Source organism: Triticum aestivum, chromosome 7A (assembly GCF_018294505.1).
Source record: "Triticum aestivum cultivar Chinese Spring chromosome 7A, IWGSC CS RefSeq v2.1, whole genome shotgun sequence".
NCBI lineage: Eukaryota > Viridiplantae > Streptophyta > Magnoliopsida > Poales > Poaceae > Triticum > Triticum aestivum.
Genome location: NC_057812.1, coordinates 130,549,923 through 130,563,606, shown reverse-complemented (window position 1 = coordinate 130,563,606; position 13,684 = coordinate 130,549,923). Strand labels below are relative to the sequence as shown.

The window sequence follows — 13,684 nt, the reverse complement described above, 5'->3', positions numbered from 1 at the left end:
ATCCATTCAAGGGACAAGCTTGGGACAAGCTTTTTTTAGACGAAAGGAGTACTATACGTCGGTATGTAGTCCGTATTGAAATCTTTAAAAGGTCGTACATTTAAAAACTGAGGGAGTAATTACAAATAAAAAGAAATTCAGCTCGTGTGTGGCAAACTGGCAATAACTGCAAACCTACCGTTCACGACCGAAAAGAAAACTGCAAGTCCGCACCTGTCCGGGGAACCCGTCCCGATCCGTTCCGCAACCAGACCCGGCCAGTTTTCCCCCAGCAAGCATGGGAGTAATTGCGTTGACGACGGGGGGACGCTGCACGGGGAATCGGGGAGATATTAATCGATTCCTTTTCCTCTGGATGGATTCCGACCGTCCTTTTCCCGCACTATAAATTCCGGGGCAGCGGCAAGAATCCGCAGAGATCGCTGTCAGAAGGCCCTGCACTCAAACTCAGCAGGTGGAGGGGGGCGATAGAGGCAACGGGCCGCCGGCGATGTCGTCGTCGTGGAACTCGGTGGGGCTGGAGGTGCTCTACCAGGTCATCGGGTGGATCGCCTTCGTCGCCTGGTCCTTCAGCTTCTACCCGCAGGTCGTCCTCAACTACAGGCGCAAGAGGTGCTCCTTCTCCCCCCTTCTCTTTACCCCTTTGCCTATAGCGTTCTTGGGCTAGATCTGTTTGACCTGCTGTTCGCCTGCTCCTCAAACGGGTGTATCTAGACGTATTTCAGTGCTAGATACATCCGTTTGAGCGTCATAGTTCCGCACAGAGAAAGGTATGTGTCTTGATTTTGCCAAAAAAAATTCGTCCTATTGATGGATGGACCTGAGAAATTTGTCCGGTACCTGTGTAAGATGGATATGGTGGTAAAACGTGTCAAATGCTTAGAAAAAATGCAGCTTTGTTTGAGCTGATGATGAGCCGTGTCTTTGGCTGCTGGAAATTCTACTAATTGTCACGATTGCTTTGCTCCTGTGACAAGATAATGGCCCTGTTTACAGGAGGGGGGCATATGTGCAAAGTATAGGGGAAGGAAACAAAGCAACAGGCAGTTAGTACGGAGTAGAATGAACCTTTGGCGTATAGTAGGACATGTGGTGTATATACGCACCGTAGTTGCTTGTCGTGCTTATAAACTACTCCCTCCATTCATAAATTTAAGATGTTCTAACTTTTTTTTGAATTGTATGTATATAGACACGTTTTAGTGTGTTTGTTCACTCATTCTACTCCGTATATACTCCTAGTTCACATTGAAATATTCAAAACATCTTATATTTACACGTTGTTGTCCCTCCATCATGATTGTTGTCGATTCTTGCAGTTATGACTAGCTAAACATCATGACTAAGAAAAGCTACTTGTGTCTGAAACTTCCGTCTAACTGGCGCCGTTTTAAATTCGTTATGCGTGAGTTCTCATATTTGGACTTACGCAGAAGTGTACCCTGTAGTGTAATCCTCTTGGTTTGTCCTTCAAAAACGTATGCAGATCTCATAATCTTATCTACCCATTGTAGACATTTCTAGCACCTCAGTTTGGTATGCCCTTTAGTTGTTGAAAATGCGTGCATGTTTAACCTTACTATTTTCCAGTTTTTTCCCTCTATATTTTAGTCTGAACTTTGAAGTATAGTTTGGTAATGTTTCAATTCTACTCAACCAGTCAAGTTTGTGTAGTATTTGATCAGCACTTCTTTTGCCTCACCCTAGATTTACCTTTCGCAATTGTGGCAGTTTGTTAACTCAGTTGTTTTCGTTTGGACCTTTACATTTGTTCAGTATTTATGTTCAACATGCAAATTCAGTTATTTTAAATAGTACTCTGACACAAGAAAAGATGTAGGCCCATCGTGGTTTTCTGTGCAACAGCTCAGAATGTTAGTGATCCAAATATCTATGTTATCATTTAAGATTTGTTCTGTGGTTTACCTGTTTTCACAAATTGCAGTGTCGTCGGTCTGAACTTCGATTTTCTGGTGCTGAATTTCACAAAGCACTCTTCCTACCTCATATACAATGCTGCTCTATTCTTCAGCCCCTTCATCCAGCAACAGTATCATGACAAGTTTGGTGATAAAGAGGTTAGGCGTCACTGCCTTATTTTTATGGATAGTTCATGGTGGGAATAATTTTAGGAGCAACATATTTTTTCAGTGTCATAGCATATTTATGATCTTGCATCATGTCTGGTCAGTTACCCATAGTCCTTATTTTAAATAATAGCCATGCTTGTTAAACACACAATTATCATAACAGGTGCACTGGAACAAAAGGTCTCTGTTCTAGTTTGTTGTATTCCAGAAGAATTATAAAGCTAAATAGTCTTACTGGGGTACATACCCAGAGCATATTTGACTCTGATCAAATGGCAAACTAATGGTTTCAGCCACACTTCTATTGGCACAATTAATTTGGATGGGGTAACACGTGGCTGGATCCTTACCTAAGGGACTTCCCTATACTCGTGTGTTTTTATTTCTATGTGAATTAGGCAGGAAGACCATTTTAGCATCTTTATGTTAGCTATACAGATTAACGGTAGAAACTCAAGGTAGCTGTACTATAGATTTTTTTTTCTTTTCATTGGTATTTATAGCAATCAATATATTGGTATGCTCAAGGATCTTGCTTTGTGTTTGACCACTCCATTGTGCTACTTATCCATGGTTTGTGCTTGTATGATTTTAATGTTACTGTGATTTTGAAAGCTGCACTTTTTTAAAATTTTGTTAGCTATGATTAGGATTCCACTCTCCATGAGAGCCATTATTATAGCCAGTACAACTTGTTGATGTCTATCAGGACTATTTTATGACCAATCACCAACTGGTTAAAAACCATTCTAGACTCAATTTTAGCTGACAAATTTCACATCATTTCTGTGTAACTGAATTTGGTAATTGTCATCTATGGTTCTTTATGGCTTCTTTTATTTGTTCAGGGCAAATATTGGATGCAAATAATTACAAATTGTATTAGTATGTCTAGCAAGTTTGATAATTCCAAAGAAAGTCTAGATGTACATATGATTTGATATTTTTATTAGTAGCATTTATATTGTAATAACATGTTAGTACTTTTAAAGAAAAAGATTCCATTCCATGTATTTTGTTATGTTGTACGTACTTGTGAAACAAAATACGCTAGGTCATTCTTTTATTATCATGACTCCCATCGATCTTGAATAGATGCTGTATTCGGAAGTTTGTAGTTAATGTTCTAAAATCTTGAACATTAATTTTTTTAGATTTGCCATCTAATAATCTTGTTTGATTTATTTGCTGCCACAGATACTCTAATATCATTATATTTTTAATATTGTTTGCTAATATATAGCTACAATAACTTTTTTCTCGAATACGCACGAGTGTGCGTATTGGAGGAGATAGCGGGAGTAAAGAGCCCCTCCACATTGGCATTTACATATTGCGCAACACCAACTCCACCTAGATAGCTACAATAACTACAAAAAAAATTGGGGTAGTATCAAGATTATATCTACCCAGGCCTAAAATTAACATTAACTAAATGTATCGTTTGATGCAGATGATTCCTGTTGCTGCAAATGATGTTGCTTTCTCTCTACATGCAGTGGCCTTGACATCTTTTACCCTTTACCAAGTTTTTATTTATGAGGTTAGTTTACTTGTCCTCAGGGACTGCAGATACATCTTCTAAATCGTGAAACTTAATATCGAATGTTTGAACTTGAAATATACAGCGTGGAAACCAGAAAGTCTCCAAAGTGTGCATATCAATCTCTGCTGTTGTCTGGTCAGCTGCTATTGTTTGCCTCATTGTAGCTTGGCCAAAAAGTAACTGGCTATGGCTTATTGATGTATTCAAGTAAGTTTTTTGTACGTTCACTGTTATTAACATTGCTTGTTATTATCAGCTAAATGTTTTTAATTGATATATCTTGCTTCTGTTCGTAAAAGTGGGACTGATATTGCTCCTATCTTTTTGAATCTCAGTTCAATACAGGTTGCGATGACAACAGTCAAGTACATCCCTCAGGTATTACTACTTGTTATCATTACTTAAGTTACAGAGTACAACCAAATGACTGTCTCCTGATGTGAATGTTGAACTAGTGATATCATATACGTAGTACAAATTACAAAATATGGACAAAGGAACACTGAAATTCAGCATGATGTATCTGCGTTCAATAATCAGCAGTTGAGAGCATTGTACATAAACTTAACTAAATATGAACACCCCAGATATGTCAAGTTTCCATTGGTTCTTATATTTCATTTGAATGAAGTTTTCTTGTTCTATAATGTACAAATTCTCACTTCGATATTTCTAAACTAGAGCATATATAATAAGTACATAAATACAAGTGGTGTGCTGTTGTTAAGTGTCCTTTCTAACCATTATTATGTTTCCTATGTGCCTTAGGCTGTGATGAACTTCAGGCGGAAGAGTACAGTTGGTTGGAGTATTGGCAATATTTTACTTGATCTTACAGGGGGGGTGCTGAACTTTGGTCAGATGGGTGTGCAATCTATTGATCAGCGTAAGCTGCATTTTTCCTTTCATTGCAACTCATGTCATGCTCTATGTTATGTATATATATTTGGATTCTTTTCCTAACAATACAAATTGTGCTGCAGACACTTTAGTGAATTTCTATGGAAATATCGGCAAGACTCTTCTTTCATTGGTGAGCATGAGTTATTAGTCTTTTACAGACTATACGTTTTTGGTCACCTGTTAGCTTTCTGACATGTTCTCACAGTATAAAATATTACTAAATTTCATGTCCCTGAATTTGTAGGAAACTGTTTTCTTCGATGTTCTCTTCATAATTCAACACTATGTGTTGTACCCTGTCAAACGGGATGAGAATGGTAAGGCCATCATTTCTGAGAGGGTAGCTCCTCTGATCAGGCCCTCAGATAAGCCTGAAGAAGATAGTGTATGATATATGTACAGTACACGCAGTGCTGTCTCAATTTCTATCTGTTTTAACAAAGATAAACCACGATTATTTTTCATGTATTGTGAATTAACTGCTGTACATATTTCTTCACGGATTACTGTAAAAATTTAAATATTGCAGACCTTCAGTTTTGTCCTTGACATTTATACTTTGTGTAAAGATTTACAAAAAACAATATATAATTGATTTGGCTAGTGTTTATTTGCCTGCTCTATTTCCTTTTGCCTTTGACTAATCACGGCAGCAGTTTTTTAAATATCTACCACCAATGGCATGTTTCAGACAAGAATTTTGCTAAAGTGTGACAGCCACGTGTGCCGACCTCAATTTATTTTATGTTTATTTTTCATGGCATCATTGCTAAACTGTCAAGTTACCGATGGCCTATTTTATTCCTGGTATAAAAGTTTGACTATGGTAAGAAAACGATAGACGCAAATGGAGCTTTGCTTGTTTGCTAACTTGGCCTTTTTTTGGTTAGACTTTATGGTTTCAAATCGAATAATATGTAGACAAACGAGTTATTAAAGATTGGGTGCTCATTAAATGAGTTGCTCAAGGAGTACCGAGCATGCAAGTGCATGTTTTTATCATGTACTCCCTCCGTTTCTATATACTTGTCTTTCTAGGCATTTCAACAAGTGACTACATACGGAACAAAATGAGTGAATCTACACTCTAAAATATGTCTACATACATCCGTATGTAGTAGTCATTCAAAATGTCTAGAAAGACAAATATTTAGGAACGGAGGGAGTAGTTGAGTTGGTAATTACATGTTATATAAGTACAATTACTGTTTACACTGAAAATACTCTTTAGATTTTCCACGGTAGGAACTGTCTTGCGATTCAACTAGCATTTGAGTTACTCATTTCGAAAATGGCAAATATTTCTACTGCCAAAGTAGGAGCATTTACCGTCAGCGGAAGTTCTTTGAGCGTCTCCAACCCAAACCTAGTCACTAAAGTATCTACCTGCCAGTTAGCTAAAGCAATAGAAAGTGCAACACGGAGGATCTAGTACAATTTTAGTATGCTTTAATTTACTTTTCTCTGTTTATCAATTATCAATGTGCTTACAGAAATCCAATGTAAATCGGAGGGTGTTTGAATTTTGTATGTCTGTTCATCTTTTTTGTTTACCAGACTCTGAGTACCCTGTTCTCCCCGTTCAAGTGAAAGATGGGAAAGATGGGATGGCCGTGTAAACTTGTAGGATTGGAGATGAAGATGGGACGGCTGTGTATACTTGTAGGATTGGAGATGAAGATGGGACGGCTGTGTAAACTTATAGGATTGGAGATGAAGATGGGTCTTATGGGTCCAATGAAGCATGCGGCTCCCAAGTAATAAAAACGTGTGATGGATTTACCAAGGAAAGCAAAAGGGCTCAACGATGAAACGTTCAAAAGAATCCTCCAAATCTGGCATTGTCCACATGTACCCACTAATAAAAATAGTATGTGCATATGTTAGCTAAGAAGAAGCATTGGAAATCAAATATTCTAGTACATGCCAATTCTACTCATGTAGTCTTTACCACAAGAAAACAAACCGCACACAATTCTACTCGTGATTGTTAGCGCAAGTAACACAAAATAAACACACCATGAGTTGACCTATATGTGGATTGGTTATTCTCATCTCAAGATCGTGATCTCGAGTGACAACTAAGAAGTGTATTCCAGGTTAACTTTGATAGGTTAGTTTTGGTGATTGAGAGAAAACATCAGTAATGAGAGAAATATCAGTAATGAGATTAAGGCATCGTTGAGATTTTTGCTTCCGCTGATGATTTAATTAATTGGTATATTTTGCACAAACATATACCATGTCCATATACGCCATAAGGTGCTCCATGGGTTTAAGCAAGCAACAATAATACAGTGTCATCGGTATGAGTGCCTTAGGGGTTTTCTAGTCATGAATTGTTTTGTGATTAGAGTACATCTTGAAACCGGTTTTTTGTCAATGGACTCACCTGTAAAGAGGGCAAAATGTCCAAGAATTGCCTTAATCACAGTCAAAAGGTCTTTGACAAGACGAAAATGAAAGAACATTTCTGATCATTGACAAAAACTAGGGTAAACTATTGAGTGGGAATGAACTAGGGAAAATGCTTTGGAGGCTCATCTAACATTTGCGTCAACCTTTGCGTACCACGCGTCCTCATGGGTCCATGCCCATTGCTCTCATACTCGACCTCATCCTCTCCTAGTACTCATTCTTTTTCTCTCCCTTGCTCACAACTCCCCTCCCCGTTTACCTCCCACCCTCCTGTCGCCGCCACTGTTGCTGCAAGGCTACACCACCAATGCCGACCTTGTTGTGCCAGATCCAAAGATGTCGCACGGTGCGCGCGCGCTGCTGCAAGCCGGCCATTGGAGCCGCAAAGGAGGAGGGGTGGCGATGCTGCAAGCATCAGTGCGAGCTGCTGCTAGGGGAGCCTGTCGTGCTTCAAAGGGCGCGTCGTCGGTGTTGCTCCCAGGCGAGGCTCGATGTTGCAAGCTTGACCACCGACGCTACAAGCATGCCGCTCTGCAAAGGTGGTCGCCGTTGTGCTTCTTTGCGGCACGAACTGAACACTAGAGTGTCAGTGTTGCAAGGGCAGCGCGTCTGTTGTGAGTCATTGCTGCAAGTCGGCAGGGGTGGGGGTAGATCTCGTTGTGAGTCGACACTACTCCAGACCTGTTGGCGGCTGGGGTGAGACGAATGGGTGCTGCTGCAGCGGAGCTCGTGGTTTGTGGACTTGCGAGGCGAGGGAAGTGTGTGTTTTGCGAAGGTGCGAGATGAGAAGGGTGGGTGTCGAGGTGGCTGATCCCTGATCTGGCTGGTGCCTAGCATGATGACCCATGAAATAAGGGTAGAAATGTAAAACAACCTTTGTTTAAATGGATAGATGAATATAAAATTATATAGTACATGAATATATTTTAAAGATGTGATGAGCATTTTATTCCATACATACACACATTTTTATTTTTTCCAAATAATTTTTTTTATTTTTTGGAACTGATTTTCTAACATCCTTAATTTTCCACTCCCTCCGCCCCAAAAGGCTTGTTTTAGATTTGTCTTACGGATGTATCTAGACATGTGTTAGAAAGCTAAGAGGTAAGATATGGGTGTTTAGATATACTCCCTCCATCCAGAAATATTTGTCATCAAAATGGATAAAAGGAGATGTATCGAGATGTTTATTACTCCCTCCATTCTAAATTACTCGTCGCAGAAATGGATGTATCTACAACCAAAATATATCTAGATACATCCATATCTTTTTTGAGCATCAGTACAAACACAAGCGCTCATATACACGCGCATACACTCATCCCTATGAACGCACATACGCACACCCTACCCCTATGAGCACCTCCGAGAGACCGAGCCGGCATATCATCTTGAGATTTACGAAGTCACCGTAGGCGCCTCGTCGTCGACAGGAACGTCTCCTCCCACTGAAAGCGCATTGCCGGAAATCCTGAAATAAATCCAGGAATAATGCGAGCATCAGGATTTGAACCCTGGTGAGTTGGGGATACCACTGTCCACCTAACCAATTCAATCACAGGTTGAGTAATTCGGAACGGAGGGAGTAGATACATACATGCGGAAGTAATATTACTTGTGGCTCGGATGGATGTATGTTTCATCGGAATAGGTCAGATACATCCGTAGGGACAAGTTAGAGTATTTAAATCCCCTTTCCATAGTTCCTTTTCTTTAAATCTGTTATAAATAAATAATGAAAAGAAACGGGCCCAACTCCTCGGCGACGCCAGCCAACCTCGCGCCGCACTCCACCACCAGACCAGACCAGACGAGAGCGCCCGTAAACGGAAGCCGACGCCACCGAGAGCGGCCAGCCGAACCCGATGCCGCCGCCCAACTCCTCCTCCCTACCGCTCGCCGCCGCCCCCATGTCCGACCCCTCCCCCTCCCCCTCCCCGCCCCCCAACCCCCTCGCCGCCGCCTCCTCCTTCCTCCACCACCACCTCTCCAGCCTCGCCTCGCGCTTCGCGGCCCCGCGCCCCGCGCACGCCGCGGCGCGCCCGCCGGGGCCCCACGGCGCCGCCGCCCAGCCCCTCGCGCTCGGGCCCGACGAGGTCGCGCGCGCGCTCACCGGCACGCCCGTCTTCACCGTCTGCAACTCCAGCAACGAGTTCGTGCTCGTCTCCGACCCCGCCACCGGCCTCCGCTCCCTCGGCCTCCTCTGCTTCCGCTCCGAGGACGCCGACGCCCTCCTCTCCCATGTACCCCCTCCCCTCCGCGCCCTTCTCTCGACACCCGCTGGTTTTGACTCCTGGTTTTTATGCTTTTTACTGATGGTTCTGGAGGTTGCGTGGTGCAGGTCAGGACGCGGCAGCCGGTGTTAGGGAAGGGGGCCAAAGTGGTGCCAATTACGCTAGATCAGGTGAGCTTAAATTGGTATCTCATGTGATGGATCATGCCAGGAGCAATCCTTTTTCCGAGTCATGATTGTTGGAGCAATCCTGCAAGAGAATTTATGGGGAATTGAGGTTTATGCTGACTTAAGTAGCGAGTTTATGCTGTGGCAGAAATACGAAAGTGATACAATACAATACAAAATTAGGAACTCAATGACATCTCAACCACTGGCAATATGAACTAGATTCCTTAGAAGGAGGTACTGTGAGGAAAGGAATCGTTTCTCATAGGTCACACTGTCGCCAATTTATCTAGTCTAGCTTAGGTTTGTCTCATTAGGCTAGCCCTGATACAACTTCTCATTCTACTCCATCCACGGATGCAAGTTGCGTGGGTCTGCGAACCCACACCAACCCTACCTTGCCAGTTGCCACAGTTTGAAGGGCGAAGCACAGTGTGCAAGTGAACCACTAGTTAAGTGGATGAGCATACTTTTTTGTGCCTTACCACAACTGCAAGTGACTTGTGCAGACAATGAACCTCTAATTAAGTGAATTTGTGTAATTGTATATCTTGAACCATACTGATATTGTTTGATGTTTTGGAATGTAAATATTTCTTATGCTGCCCTTCGAACGCAGGTTTATATGTTGAAGGCCGAAGGTATTGCATTCCGCTTCTTACCTGACCCACTTCAAATAAAGAATGCACTGCAGGTTTGATTCTTGATGAAACTATTTCTTATTATTCTATTATCTTATCTAAATGTGTACCATGTTTAAGCACCCCCACCCTTTTCTGTCTCTTACAAATAAGTATAGTCAAATTCATTATGTAACTAAATTGCTCTTCAAAGCAGTAATGCAGCAAGTACAAGTTAAAAGATTCCACTGGACTGCCATTTGTACTAACTTAATCTGTCACCATGGTTTTGACTTTTCACCAAAAACATCCATATGACCTAGGGGTAGCATGTTGCCCAGTATTGCGTTATTTGTCACCACTCAAAGTTTTAAATATTGACTTCTTTTTCTGCATCAGGCGTATAAGGGTTAGATAGCACCGATCAGTCCAGTGTATTATCAAGATGTGTTTTTGAATCCTTAGAATGCATCTTCATTATTCATATTTGTCAGACAGCATATATTTTCCATCTTCAAAGACAACATATGTTCCAAGGAACACTTAATTTGAGCAAGGAAAAGTTAGAGGCCTATTGCAGTGGCACATGAATTAATTTTTGGAGATCTGCCACTTAGCCCTATATGGTTGGAACATCACCTGACTTTGCATGGTTGGTGTTATTTTCAATGTAGTCTATGCAAATATTTCCCTTTTTTTTATGGGCTGGATTGGTTCAAATAAAATGAGCATCTAAAGGCCTTTCTTTGTGTACTCTTGCCTGTTGGTCTGTACTTTGTTGCTGATGACTATATAAAGTTTGATGTCTTAAACAATAGTATATGTGGGTTACTGTAGTCTTCTGCATCTAATATAAGCAATGCGAATGATTTTTTTTTTCAGCCTAATGATGACTATTACTCTTTGGCTTTTCAGTTGAAATCTGGCTTAACTGGTTTCGATGGTGTCCCCGTTTTTCAGGTAATTCATGGTTGCATTGCTCTACTAAGAAATATATTCTTGTCAAAAGCAGATAGATTTTAGATGCTCATTGACAGTTGGACATTATGGGATCTCTTTCAATGTGTTAAGTTCAGTTACATGCATTTCAAACCAGGGTTCCACAAACGGCTTGTTGCTTTTTTGGGACAGTTTTGGTTTCTAAAACTCTCTTGTTAATTACCACCAGCATGCCAATGGTAAAATGTTTTTTTTTAACTGTCACCGGGCGGGAAAGACTCCCCACCTGAATATATTTTAGGAAAAGTTAAGCAACATGTTTAGGTAAGGTGAGAGGAGAAAAAAATCCCTCCACAGACCAACGGTAAAATTTCACTTCTATCTTTCCCCAAGATCAGGAATTCAGAAAAGAAATTAACACTCTGTTTGGAACCCTACATCAGTTGATCAATAACACTCCTGGTAAGAGTGAACTATACCTCTGCAGTTGACAATTAACAAATTTTATAGATCTGTTGATCAATAACGGCAATGGATCTATTAGCATATGGACTGGTTGATTTGTTGATTAACACGTTAACTTCTAACAGAATAACATATTCCCTCCGATCCGAATTAATTGACGCAGCTTCTATACAATGTACAATGGACATTGTATAGAGGCCGCGTCATTTAAGCTGTTCACCTGTCCTGCCCCCATTAGTACTTGCCCATACTGGTCCTTTCATGACCTCCCAGTATCACCAGGGTGCCTCATCTTGTAATGCTGTACGTCTTAAATTGTCGGTGCTCAGCCAAAACCGAAGATTAAAAAAAAGCTTTTTTGTGTGCATATTTGTTTGTTAGCAAGACATCACCTTCCCACCCCCATGTGACCAACCTCTTTCCCCCTATTACCTGGTCTTGATACTTATAGCTTTGTATCCTAAGTCCAAACTTTCTTTGGAACAACATACATTGGATGAACTGCCCTTTGCTATGATGAAAATACCTGATTTGCATGTGCAGTCAGATCTATTGGTCATTAAGAAACAGAAGAAGCGCTATTGTCCAGTATACTTTCAAAAGGTTTGTCAGGCTCCATTTCCTTTCACCTACCTTACCCAGTCTGGTTAAGTCTTAACAACTTCCTTCCTGGTTCAGGAGGACATAGAAAGAGAGCTTAGAAAGGCGTCTAAATCTTCGAAAGGATCAGCCTTATCTAAGCAAATTATGGTATGTGATTTTTTATGTTTCTTATTGCTGTCCTAAGCTCTCATGAAAACTTGGCCTTCTGGTTTCTTCAGGTTGGTAGTTTGGAGGATGTCTTGAAGAAAATGGAGGTAGGATGGTGACAGAAACATAAGATACACTCAGGACTGCCTGTACCTTACTTGACTACTAACATCCTAAAACTCTTGATTCTACAGATTAATGACAGAAATTCTGGTTGGGATGACTTAATCTTCATACCACCTGGAAAGAGCCTCAACCAACATATCAATGAGGTATCAGCGTAGTTTTGTTGTGCAGTGATAGCACGGAGTTTGAGGCTTTGAGCACACATATTTTCTCACTTGAAATGCTGTGATGGCCAGCCTATCAACTATATTAAGCCGCTGCCTGAGCTTTTCTTTTTCCTCTTAATAATTAATTCACGGTTAGCTCTGTAAGGAAAATTTTCAAGGTCAAGTGATAAATATGGCTGTGATTTTTTTCACCGTTGTACTCTAGAAATATATTATTTATTTGTTTCCTGTTTCTGGATTTACAAACATCATGTTCAGAAAGAAGACTGACAAAAGTATGGTGCTATATCTTCGTTGGAAGATTTAGCTCCATGTGAATTATTTTTCTGTACAAGATTGCAATCATGAAAGAGAAAACATGATTAGAGCTGTGCCATGGTTGGGTTCGTTATCATACTGCCTTCGTAAAAAATTGGTTCTCTTTGTCCTCTTGCGATCAGAATTTACACTCGCGCACTGGTCATGCCAATCGGATAAAAAACTTCACCAAATCTTCTTCCTTTGTTGAGTGCAACCTTTTTTTCATTGTGTGGGGTGGGGGGGAGCGATGGAGTGCAATTTATGTGGTTGCTATGAAGCTAGAAGAGGTCTTCATGGAAAGAAAAGAATATGATGGTTGATCTGGAACCAGCATAAATGACACAAATGCCATAGTTCACAAATTTTAGATAAAAATCTCGGAGATTTTCTTTCCAGCCATAAGAGGAATTTCTAGGCTTGCCAAATAGGATATTTTATGTAGACTGAAAGATCAAGGGAGTTTGAGTATCAAGAAATAGAAATGAAGAACATTTCTTTGCTCAGCAAGCTGCTTTTAGGCTCATTTATACGAGGAAGGGGTTTGACTGAAACAAGATTATTTTCTCAAGTGGAATTTAGTAGTGGGTATTCTCAGTTTTTGGACTGGGTTTATGCGTGTAAAGCATTTCCTTTTGCTGCTACTGCTAGGTCGGTTCCACCTCCAGTATGTCACGCAAGTTCACTTTTGGGAGGATACTTGGGCTGATATTGAACCATTTTGTCAAATATCCCATGATCCCATTTCCTCCTATATAGTGTTGCGGGTAGCAAATTGTCATTACGGCGAGCAATCATTTGTGTTGGGCCTAACTTGGAACAAGCTTGGTCGAACAGGTGGAAACTATCGGGTTATCACAACAACTAGAAACCCTTCTGTTTCTCGGTTCAATCCATGCATCGGTCTCTTATGAGTTATCATATTTATTTTCGGCATAAACATATTTGGAAAATAAAAG

At 40.8% G+C, this 13,684-nt stretch overlaps 2 protein-coding genes across 3 annotated transcripts; both read left to right on the top strand.

The window, feature by feature from the left end:
- The first annotated feature begins 267 nt into the window (after positions 1 to 267).
- LOC123150170 (cystinosin homolog) lies at positions 268 to 6,364 on the top strand. 2 transcript variants are annotated; one of them, XM_044569998.1, is made up of 9 exons: positions 268 to 612; positions 1,946 to 2,078; positions 3,544 to 3,633; positions 3,719 to 3,843; positions 3,972 to 4,014; positions 4,405 to 4,522; positions 4,620 to 4,669; positions 4,784 to 4,856; positions 6,097 to 6,364. In XM_044569998.1, the coding sequence occupies exons 1-9, from the start codon at positions 491 to 493 to the stop codon at positions 6,156 to 6,158; spliced, it is 816 nt and encodes a 271-aa protein (XP_044425933.1). In that variant the 5' UTR covers positions 268 to 490; the 3' UTR covers positions 6,159 to 6,364. The 2 variants fall into 2 exon arrangements, with proteins under 2 accessions (XP_044425933.1, XP_044425932.1); XM_044569997.1 differs by lacking the exon at positions 6,097 to 6,364 and having other exon boundaries at positions 270 to 612; positions 4,784 to 5,149.
- A 2,372-nt stretch (positions 6,365 to 8,736) lies between these two features.
- Positions 8,737 to 12,819, top strand: LOC123151300 (protein TIC 22, chloroplastic). The gene is made up of 8 exons (XM_044571033.1): positions 8,737 to 9,203; positions 9,302 to 9,364; positions 9,981 to 10,055; positions 10,897 to 10,941; positions 11,929 to 11,988; positions 12,064 to 12,135; positions 12,207 to 12,242; positions 12,330 to 12,819. The coding sequence occupies exons 1-8, from the start codon at positions 8,826 to 8,828 to the stop codon at positions 12,417 to 12,419; spliced, it is 819 nt and encodes a 272-aa protein (XP_044426968.1). The 5' UTR covers positions 8,737 to 8,825; the 3' UTR covers positions 12,420 to 12,819.
- The last annotated feature ends 865 nt before the right edge of the window (positions 12,820 to 13,684 follow it).

Coding starts and splice junctions, on each gene's coding strand:
- LOC123150170 (XM_044569997.1), top strand. CDS start 491: ATGTCGTCGTCGTGGAACTCGGTGGGGCTGGAGGTGCTCTACCAGGTC. Junction 3,634..3,718: donor ACCAAGTTTTTATTTATGAG/GTTAGTTTACTT, acceptor TGAAATATACAG/CGTGGAAACCAGAAAGTCTC. Junction 4,523..4,619: donor TGTGCAATCTATTGATCAGC/GTAAGCTGCATT, acceptor ATTGTGCTGCAG/ACACTTTAGTGAATTTCTAT.
- LOC123151300 (XM_044571033.1), top strand. CDS start 8,826: ATGCCGCCGCCCAACTCCTCCTCCCTACCGCTCGCCGCCGCCCCCATG. Junction 10,942..11,928: donor ATGGTGTCCCCGTTTTTCAG/GTAATTCATGGT, acceptor TTGCATGTGCAG/TCAGATCTATTGGTCATTAA. Junction 12,136..12,206: donor CCTTATCTAAGCAAATTATG/GTATGTGATTTT, acceptor TGGTTTCTTCAG/GTTGGTAGTTTGGAGGATGT.